General features: G+C 39.6%; 1 protein-coding gene across 1 annotated transcript in view; it reads left to right on the top strand.

Annotated features, from left to right (window-relative positions):
- LOC108570892 overlaps positions 1–2941 on the top strand; it is a 3353-nt gene extending 412 nt beyond the window's left edge. The window contains exons 2-4 of the mRNA XM_017932822.1: positions 133–528; positions 613–696; positions 786–2941. Coding sequence (XP_017788311.1) covers positions 133–528; positions 613–696; positions 786–2885 — 2580 coding nt within the window. The 3' untranslated portion in view covers positions 2886–2941. The remainder of the gene's footprint in view (positions 1–132; positions 529–612; positions 697–785) is intronic.
- The last annotated feature ends 8490 nt before the right edge of the window (positions 2942–11431 follow it).

The raw sequence follows: 11431 nt of genomic DNA, 5'->3' as shown, positions 1-11431 counted from the left end.
TATACAATAATTACAGGAAGAAATATGGTAAAGGAAAAACTTAAATGTGTTTAATTGACCTTTGATCTTTTATTCATGTTTCATGTTTGTTACCATATGTAAAAAATGTTTTGTTGCAATCATATGTTTTAGGAATGTGGCTGCAAATGTGTAAGCTGCAATCAAAATGATCAGCAACATGGAGACATGCACTTGCATGTAGAAATAGAAAATCTACGCCAACGTCTGATGGAAAGGGATAGTCATATTGTAACAATGGAGACACAATTTTTGAATGAGGCTGATAAATTTCCAAATGGAGAATTGGCCTCCATGAAGGAAGAACTATTAATCTGGCAAGAAAAATATGCAAGATTACATGAGGCCCATAAACGTATTCAGAAAGTAAATCAAAATCTTGAAGATAAATTATTGAGGATTGTAGATAAATGTGAAACAGAAAAAAGTGCTTTTACTAAGGATATTGCAACTTTATCTCATAGATTAGCTGATGCAAACTATACTATACACCGTTTAACCCAAGACAATGTATGTTTCAAGTATAAGAGTATGATTATTATCCTAGATTGAATCATATATAAAATTTTTATAAATACATATTTTTTATTTTAGGAAAAATATAGGAATGATGTAAATTTGGCAATACAACTTCTTCAATGTAAACCTGCTAATTTTGTTGGACAAAAATATGATTCTGTAAGTTGTTTATACTTATTCAAATAAAAAATAATTCTCATAATACAAAAGAAAAAAAAATGTAAGTGTGCAATTAATGTTTGTTTCAGTTACCTTCTGAAGTTCAAGCCAAAGTTAGGACATATGTTGCACAAAAGAAACGTTCCATTGATGCTGCACCTCCTGATGTAAAAAGTATTACAGTACCAATTTCAACATTTCCTCCAACAGCAATGGTATATAATGTAACTAAGCCTGCAGCTGACAAACTCAGTGATGATGATACAGATGAATCCAAACCACCAGTGGACATTGTCTCAGCGGCGATAATGGCGAAAGTTTTAGAAGATCGGGAGAAAGAAAGAGTATTTGGCAAGCATTGCGATACGTGTACTTGTCACAGAAGTATTTTAATGATCGATGCTGAAACACAAACTAACGTGCCAGATACTTTTTCTTGCAATGAATGTACAATGAAGTATGCACAAAATGTAGAGAAACATTCTGATAATATAAAAAGTATGGATAAAAATTACCAAAATAAAGAAAGTCAAAACTCTATGCTGCACGTAGTTTACCAGGAGGTAAATGAAAATATTAGTAGTAAAGTACAATACCAGATTAATTGTACAAAGAATAGTAACTATCAACAGTTATGCACAAGAGATAAATGTGTAAGTAGAAATGGTAAAATTTTAGACAGTTTAAAGGAGGATAGCCGCGTAAATGTTAACACGAAAGCCAGCTTAAATAAGAAGAACTCAATGCGCCGTAACGATTTGCAACTCCAAAGTGCATTTCAAAATCAAAGCGAAAACACGACGAAGCAAGTAATGCCACAAAAACTTAGCGAAACATTTGGCAACGGTAAAATGAATTTTGATAAGGGAAAACAAGCGAAACTGAATAAAAAGTGCGAGTTAGTGCAAGTCGATGCTAAATTCAATGCAAATTCTTGGAACAAATTGGAAAAGAAATCCTCCAATTGTAGTCACATAGTTCCTGAAAATTCTAAAAATTACTTCTGTGGGAAAGAACAGACCCACATCGATATTATTAACGATAGACTGTGGAAAAACGAGTGGACGAAATTGAAGACACAAACTAATACGAAAGAAAGTAAAGAGAAAGTTAACGGTGATATAGAGATCGATATAATTAATGATAGATCCTGGAAGAACGATAAACCAGCACAAGAGACCTATCATCCAGCGCAATTAACTTTAATAGAAGTTAAGAACATTGATAGTGTTGTGCACCAAAATGATTCTGGACAAATGGAAGTGGCCACTAGTCCGAGTTTTAGTAGCGATAGTATAGTAATTTCAACTTCCGATCCTTCCAGTAGTTCTAGTGATGTCGTTCAATCAACCGGAACGCGTTTGCACAATACTGGTAACTCGAAACCTAATAGTCAAAATCGAATAACTGGTCCAAGGAACTGTCTCGTCAGAGTCACGCCTGGGTCGAAGAATATTCTTTTAGATAATGCTGGACATTATAAAACTGTATTATACACTAGTGGAAGTAATAAACCAAATACCGCTTTAGTTCATTCGAAAAAATTGTCTCGATCTGGATCTGAAAGATCAATTTCAACCAGTAGCGAAGAAAGCTCTCCGATGTTGCTACATGACAATAATCAGTTACAAAGAGTAGCCGAATGGGTTCAGTCCTCTGTTCACATGGACAATTCCGGGCCGAATTACACGGAGATAAAGCCTAATGAGAACGTAACGAACAAAAATTCTCCGTTGATGTATTTAAACGAATCGCAAACAAAGTCTAAACCGATCGAAAACAATCGAGAGCTATACGAGGATTCATCGGAAAATAAGTGCGACAATTTAATGGTACATGTCCAAGAGTTTGGAGAAGAAAAATTGAACAATGGTGTAAATAATTTTTCATTGGATGCAAATTTCATTGACGCAGAAAAAGAAAAAGATCTAATATCTTTCGACGTTCCAACCGATGAGGAGAAACCGTTGCCTAAAATCATTGCGAAAAAAGCGGACACTGTGGATATCGATTACGAAGTGAAGATCACTAAAGAAATGGAAGAAACTTATTTGAAACTTGCAGCGAGTTTAGATCCTGTTACTTTAAGCTTGTCAAACACGGATAAGGCAGATATAACGATCGAGAAATATAGGAAAGATCATAAGAGGCTTCAGAGGAGTTACGATAAGGCAGGATCAAAAGTGTAAAGTATTCCAGCAGATATTTAAAAAAAAAAAAAAAAAAGAAATTATTACTATTTCAGCAGGGAGTTCCTTTAAAGATAACAGAGCATTATTTTTTGTAACTATGTGAAACTAAGGCTGTACCAAGATCAGTAGCTTAGGGGGAGAACATTCTATACACCACTGCAGAATATAGAGTTATATTTATTTAATTTTGTATAGTTGACAGTAATACAGCAACAGTTTTTGCCTGATGAATGAAAGTTCGGTTTCACGGCAATCGCACGACAATTGCTGGATACACGATTGTTTAGCATATTTCCATTAGTCAATTCTTTTTTTTTTTTTTTTATAGATAAATGTGCGTAATTTAATTTGAACTAGTTAGACAGATCAATTAGTTAATCGTTAAATTCTTTTGGTATGTAAACGACGTCGAAATGTTTTACGGAAAGTGCAACGGACGTATTTGTCACTATACTTCTTTTCTCTTCTTCTTCTTTCATTCTCTACAGTTTTGTATAGATCATATTCTAGAATCGAGAGAGAAAAAAAAAACATAGCCCGACTAAAAAAAAAAAAAAATTAGATGACTAAACTTTTATTCTTGTTACTGCGATTAAAATATTATAGGACGAATTGCGTTCACGTGTATTGAAACGAGACAATATTTAAAAGTGAAAATTCGTTGTCAGAATGTCGGAACACTATGTTCATAGTGCAGTACTATTAGTGCGTGCTACTTCCAATGACCATAGCCGTATAACGCGATTATTTCACGTTGTGGGGCGAGGTCTTTTAAAATTCATTTGATACACGAGAATTATACCGAGAAACGACGATAGCATTCGATGGCGTCGACGCGTAAACCTCGAAGTTCTATTTAAACGTATCGTCGTAACAAGGTTAGGCGATAGAACGATATTTGATAGGTTATATTTTCCTTGTGTGCTCCAATAAAATACATACAGCAAAACATAGTAACGACAATATTACGGTTCGTCTAATTATCATAAGGTGTATATCCCGGGAGATGTTTTACGAACTTCGTTGTGCGCGTTCACGCGGAATGAATTTATGAAAATCAGGAGGAAAACGTTCACGTGACAAAAAGAACGAAAAGCAAAGAAACACTTGTTTCGCGCGAAGATTATCGTCTGTGTTAAAAAGAAAGAAAGAAAGAGTAATACCACGGTACCAAAGTTGAGCAGTTGATACGTTTAGTACTTATTTAATTAATCGCTTGAATTTTAATCTGTCCATAGTATAATTATCTGTTTTCTTTTGCATGTCTCTTTGTTACACACACGAGTTTCGTTTGAAAGAATATCTAATAAATCTTTACGGGGGAAAAAAAAAGAAAAGAGAGAAGTATAATACCACAGGCGTGTAATGAAAAATAAGCCGATCGGAAACGGATCGTTATCTGGTTTCGATGTTAATCCCAAGCTCGCTGTACTTCGATCGAATTTACAATCGATCCTTCCGTTGATAGAGAACAGTCCTCCTACAGATAAGGACGACGAAGGAAAGCTGTAAACTTTTACTCACTTTACAAGTATTTTAGCCTTCTATGCAATATAAAAAAAAAAAAAAATTACTTCGAAATTAATCCCTATACTCTCTGTACTTTCACGAATTGTTACGACTAATAATAAATCGATCAGTATCGCAAATATAACCTCGAGAGAGAGAGCGAGAGAGAGAAAAAGTTACAAAAAATACAAAAATAAAATTCTAATCGACAGTGGCTTTGAGAAGAAACATTTAGCGGTCATATTTAATAATCGTATTTCCTAATCATTTTTCCCACTGAAAGAGGGTCGAATAAGAAAAAAAAGAAAAAAAAAAAATTGCCGATCTTATGCAATTTTACGCAATATTTTACCACGAATCGTCGTGATTACTCGGACGATTAATCGATAATAATGGCAGTATTGATATTTACGAGCTATCGAAGAAAACCAATATTCCTTCCCCATTTTTTCGATTTACGTAAAACGAAGAGCTGAAAGAAGGAGTGACACCGGTGATCGAAGATATACGTGCAATGGAAATCACACACACACAACACACACGCGCACACACGTACACACAGGGAGAGAGAAAGAGAAATACACATACAGGAAGAAGAAAAGCAGATTCCTTTGCGTTCAAGGCAGAAACAAAACGTCGGGAAGATCGCGTATTTTTAGGCTGTTCACCTTTATGCAGAAAGAGTCCAGAAAGCGACGAAATTCGAGTGAAACCTCGCTACAGTTTCTCGAAGCCGATTGATTTTTATCGTGACTCGTTAAGCGCAACGCTGTTTTGAGTTAATGACCATTAATTAAGGAAGGTGCATGAGTCACCGGTATTATCGGTGCTCGAGTTGTTCTGGATATACAAAGAGCAATGAAAAATATCGATTGGGAACACGTCGCCAAGTATATTTCCGTCAGTTTCAATTTTCCTCGGGCTGGAACAACGTACATTCGAGGTGGCGTCTACGAGAGCGATCCGGTAAACGAACATTACGATACAAGTTATTCAGAGAGAGAGAGAGAAGAGAAGAAAGAAACGAAAAAACGGTACTTCAGGAACGCGTCTACGAGAGCGATCCGGTAAACGAACATTACGATACAAGTTATTCAGAGAGAGAGAGAGAGAGAGAGAAGAGAAGAAAGAAACGAAAAAACGGTACTTCAGGAATTTGCAAAAATGCAGAAAAATCGTGTTCGACGTAACTTCACGAATTCGATCGGTTTCGAAATGTTGATTAATCGCGGGCAACGTGTGTCAATGTAATATTTTTTAATTCAACTACAGTACACTCCTGAATTGCCATTTTTTCTACTTCTTTCTTTTTCACACTGAAACTTCATATTTATCCAAGTTATTTAACGCATCTACTTTTCACAAAGTTGATACTTTATAAAAAGGAAAAAGTTTTGCAGCACGTTCGAACGTAAAAGTTGGCCAAAAAGAGAAAACTAACAAAGCAGAGGTTCACCGAGCTTTATCGATTCGCCTGTTCAAGATTGCACTGTAACCCAGCGGTTTTGCTAGCACGGGCGCGTACGCTGTTCCGCCTCGATTTGTTTCGCGGATGACACACAGCAGCAGCGCTAGACACATGTGCCGATAGCAAAACCAGCCGGAAGAAGAATAGGATATTTCCGATTTTCTCAACTACCTCGTTGCATTTCTTAGCCGTTTGATAGGAGAAACGAAAGCCCGAAAAGTAGAAAGGAGGAAAGGACCTTTATATACGAAGGACCAAACGTATATATACGTATATTCTTCGGTGGCGTAATCGATCTTGGCTGAGATTTCGTCGGAGAAACGGACTGATCGCTTTGGACTTCGCACGGAATTATTTCCCATAGTAAACAGTTACCCATTTAACTCGAAGTCGGATGTACTATATGTAACGTGGCGACGATGATTATGTAAACTGTACATATACGATCGAATAAAATGTGTTTAAAAAGAAACCGATTAATCTTTATCTATTTTTTTTTTTTTGTTTTTCATATACGAAAGAGTATACGACGAATCTGCATCACGTCATATTTAAAAATATTAGTTTCTGTTTGCTCGTTGATTACTTTATCAATTGTACGCGTTTCGAAATGGAATTTTCAAACGAATATCTTATCGAGTTTTAATTTCGTCCTCCTCTGTGTGAAAATTTCAATCTACAAAAGTCAGTGTTTCTGGCTTCGAATGGACTCGATAAATTCCACTTTAATGAGAATTTTAGCGCCATTAATTTGGCGCAATCGTTGCCGCACGTAGTTTCAAACGCCGCAGAAACACACACACACATGCACGGGATATCGATCGTACGATCGGGCCGAGCCCAGCCCGCTTCAATCAAGCTAATGTTCCAATAATTTCGATCCAGTAGACCTAGCTCGACCAAATGAATGAATGAACGGCCTCGCCTGCCTCGTCGCGTTATAGAATACTCCCGTATAAACGCGTATCCGAACGATATATATCCGATTATCCGTAAGCGGTGTAACACTTTTCGCGGTGTGTACGCGATCTATTGCGTGGACGGACATTATGTAAGGAAATTGAAAACAATCCTATGCTCCATCGTTGGTTTACGATTTTCTTTGTGAGTTCAGAGCTTCAGGTGTGTTGGGAATGAAAGAATTCGTAAATTTCGAGTTCGTGTAATGCAAACTTGCTTTTATTTCGTGCAACTCAACTGGAATACACTTTCCTTTATTACCATTCATAATTACCTACTATTCCTGAAGGATTCGCAATCCTGTAGGAGATATTCCCAGTCTAAAATTACGTCTCAACATCCTCAGGGTGTCCGTTGCCCTAATCTGTCCATTCAAATACATCCCTTATTAAAAAGACGATGGCTTTTCCATTAAAAAAATTTTGTAAAATGTTGCCTTTTGAAAAGCTGACCATTTCGTTAAGAAATGTTCTAAAATGTCTCCTTCTTTACTAAAAAAAAGTTGTAAAAGGATGGCCTGCCTTCGCTAAAGATTTTTTCTAAAAATCTGCGCTGTGTACTAAAAGAAATTGTACAAAATTTTTGCTACTTACAAACACTCATAAATGCCACGAAAATACTCAGATCTTATCCTCGCGAAGGTCATCTTCAAGCAGGCCGAACCTCCAGTATCTCCGCAGCGAGACACTTCTGTCGTTCTGCAATCAGTTCGGTTCACTCTCGATCCGAGTATGTTCGTCAATTAAAATCTGCATGTCGAAGTTGCCTGATAAACCGACCACGTTTCCCCGACGGTTGGTCATCGCGCCAGCGCCTCCCGAGTGACCAGCTCGTACCCTCGCTTTCTCGACGAACAGCCGAGCCGGCCAACCCCGCGGCAGTAAGGACGCGTTCGTGCTCACGCGAAGACGCGGACCGACGCCGCGGCACATCGATGCCGACTACCGACGCTTCCTTGAGGCTCGCACCCTCGTAAATGCACCCTGTCCGGCGACTCCGCTTCGCTGTCCACCTGGTAGCCAGGTAAGACGCTGAAGTTCTCTTCTTCGACGTGTACGTAACGCATTCATCGAGAACACCGGTCTGATTCAGGTGAGGTAAATTGGATCGTTGTTCGATCGACGAAGTTTGGATCATCGTGAATGTTATCGTTGACCAAGTGGAACGTAAAAGAGAGATAGAGAGAGGGAGTTTAGATGCGTTGGAAATGCGATTGGAAACGTACGCAGACGCTGAATAAGGTGGAATAATAAGTGGGAGCTGATTGAAAGTGATTGGAATCAGCTCGAAGATCAAGATAGTATCTTGTGGAAAGTTGTTGAATGAACTGGAGCAACAAGAATAGAGAATTTGAGTATCGAGCTTGATCGTTCCGTTGGTCTCCCGAGAGTGAGTTAGGGTGTTCTTCGTGGCTCTGTCAGGGTACCAGTGTAATTCCTTTCAATTTCTGACGCATTGGTGGAATTCGCGCGGACTGGACTCTCGTGACTGGCGCACGAGGTCGTACTTGAAATTTCATGGGTCATACCTTTTTTTGGTCTAGCCTTGATAAGAATCAACGGCGAAACCAACGCGATTATTACGACGGCCACTAATACTAAGCGAATACTTGTTGCGGTTCTTCCCTTAACGTGCATCTATGCATGTATATCGTACCCTTCTCTACGAATTTCCCGTGGTTCGTTCAGCTTCAGTTCGAAGATATACGAGGAAATTGTAGAATGACGGATTAACGGATGGAATCGCGGAGTGGAAGTTACGCGGTTCGTTACTGGTGACGAAAACTGGCGGAGAAAAGCTTGCGCGCCACCCTCGTGGCGGTCTTTGTGGACGGATTTGAATCAGATCGATAAAAGTCCGACTGTTCCACTTAGCCAGGAAAAATCCTACGGAATTTCCTTCCTCCTTCGCCGAACGATACCTCTCCTCTGTTTCATACTAAACTTTTTTAAACAACAAACACGCTAAACGTTATCTCCTTCTATAGTCCAAGTTGAAATTAATTATTTAAAAAATCGATGGAAATTCGGATGCTGCAGTTTTAGGTTAATTTCGTTCGCGGTGCTTTTCTCTGCATCGTTTCTGTCGAAGGTTTTTCGGGACTCGGGGATGTTTGTACCGTTTAATACATCGTTTTCTGACGTGTCCGCGGCACCGCGGAATTAATATGCATGCACACACTTGCACTCTCGCCTTTGATCGATGACAATTGTCAAGGAACACGATGCTTAGAACTGGCCGGTGAGATTCGTTTGAATTAAAGCAACGACACAAAGTGGCACGCGAGAAGTTTCGTCGCGGGGACGACGAAGAGTAACGTGTGCCTGATCGTTTCCTTGTAACGGGTGTGAGGGGAAAGAAGAAAATGCGCGAAGAAATATAATGCAACGTGTAATCTCTCGGTTACGTCGAAATTTATCGTTTCGAATTAACCTCGATCGAACGTTCGAACGTTAACACTTTACTGAAACCAGTTTCGAGAACGGAAGGGTCTTGTACTTCGTCGTCGAGGTAACGACACTGCAACCAAGTGTCGCGTTCACGTGTGTAATTCGCGGTTCCAACCGCAATTTCCATGGACTTGCAATTACGCACGCGGCTCGAAGTTCTGCTACTAGAAGGTAGTTTCGCACCTCTGAAAAATATATATCGTCAATTCCCCGTTTAAAATTTCACTTCGATTCCTTTCGCTTCGCCACTTCCGCCCTCGTTTCCCTTCATTTTTCCCGATTTTTTAAAATTTAAGAAACAATTTCTCTCCCTTCACGACGGCGAGGTTTCTTCCTTGGAAAAAAGGTATCGTTACTTTTGGTATATAATTATGCAAATAAGATTACAGCGAAATATTGCACAGCTGCATAGTGAATAAAATTATAATAATTTTTTACTTCACGTAAAAAAGGAACCGTGCATTATGAGAAATAAATATTTGCGAAGAAAGGAAAAGGAATTTTGTGATTTTCTTTCTCCCGACAAACTTGTCACACAAATTGGCAACGTTCGAACGTGCAATAATCGTTACACGACGGCCGAATTACACTCGGACGAGTTTCGCGAGAGAATACGGGACGCGTGGTCGTCGGGTACCCGCGTAACAATTAACTCGACAATCCTTGCTCGACTGCCCCGCGAAATAATCGGCTGTTACATGATCGTTACGCCGCGCGGAACTTCCTTTGCCAAGCGAACACAACGCACAGGTGTATAGAGAGTTACGAGGGGTCGTTGATCCCTCAGCTGCTAGCCGATTCCGACGTTTTCCATTCTCGTTAACGGCTCGCTGATTTACTATTCCCATCCCCGAGTTTCTCGTGGTTCGGCCAGCCGATAAACAGATTGCGACACGTCAATTATAAGCGGTGGAAAGAAGAAAAACCGCGGTCTCGGAGTGTTGAGCCGGCGGAAAGCGCCACTTAATTGAGACGTTGCGCAACCGATGCTAATTAAAAGTGACGTACGTCACTTTGCCGCGCCTCATCTTCGCTAAATCGTTATTTATAACGTCGATCACGGGGAGATGTTTCGCCTGGGCCTCGTTAAACGTGGCTCGTTAGGCCTCCAAGCGTTAACTTGCCTGCGAAAATGAAGGCGAGACCAAGCGTAGAGACGTCTTTCTTCTTTCTTCTTTGATAGGGGTGACGCTTGTGCTTGCTAATTGATTGAGCAATCGGTGACGAACTCTTCTTTTCCCTTTTTGCTTCACGCGCGCCTGTGGTAATTGGAAGATTGATCGCGTTACGGGGTGAAAATTTGCGGAGAACGTTTCCTTCGACGATTCGAGTAACTCGAGGGATCAGACTTCGTTTTGTAAATTTTAAAGGGGTAGATTTGTAAATCATCTTTCTTTCGTAGAATTTATCCTTTTATGTATTGACTTTTATGGATATCGCAGGTATTTCGATCGAGAGTTTCACGAAATTTAAACAGCCTCCAAGCCCTCACGCTTTCGCCGTATTTCCGATTCCCGATTGCAATTAGATAGAGTGCGCGCGGATCCATACGAATGCGCGTGGAAAATCGTCGATCACGTCACGTGCCCCCGCACTCGTATCTCATGTGTAGTTTTCACGGTGTCAAGGTCACGAATGAATCTTTTTCAACGATTCTCAGAACCGTGTACCGTACTGTTCAACACGAAACTCACATTTAACATTTACCTTAATCACCGCATTCGCGTTATCAAAACTGTATCTACAAGAAGTTAACCGTATTAAAAAGATGAAGACATTAATTTTATTCCGTACGCTATCATATAATACAGTCCTCGTTAGAAGAGATAAGATACACCGTTTCTAAACACCGTTTTTCAAAGCGGTTCTCCGGCATTTCTTTTACCCCCCGCTTCGGGTTTCACAGATGTACGAACCGTTTCGCGCATTTTTACGCGCCAGTCCCAGTTCGAGAGCCCAGACGAGTCTAGCGGCTTCCTATTAACGATTTAAGCAACCTAATTACCGGAAACCATCTCATTTACTCATCGTCGATGTTGCTCAAGAGCAGTCGAGCCGTGCTTTACGAAGCGATCACTTCGCTCAAACGGTTCCCTCTGTTCTATGTACATCTAACTTCTGTATCCAACACAATTCTACATTTTGTTAGTATTAAT

The sequence above is a fragment of the Habropoda laboriosa genome, unplaced genomic scaffold (assembly GCF_001263275.1).
Source record: "Habropoda laboriosa isolate 0110345459 unplaced genomic scaffold, ASM126327v1 scaffold90, whole genome shotgun sequence".
Taxonomy (NCBI): domain Eukaryota; kingdom Metazoa; phylum Arthropoda; class Insecta; order Hymenoptera; family Apidae; genus Habropoda; species Habropoda laboriosa.
The sequence above is the reverse complement of the archived record's forward strand: the minus strand, read 5'-3'. Positions and strand labels throughout refer to the sequence as shown.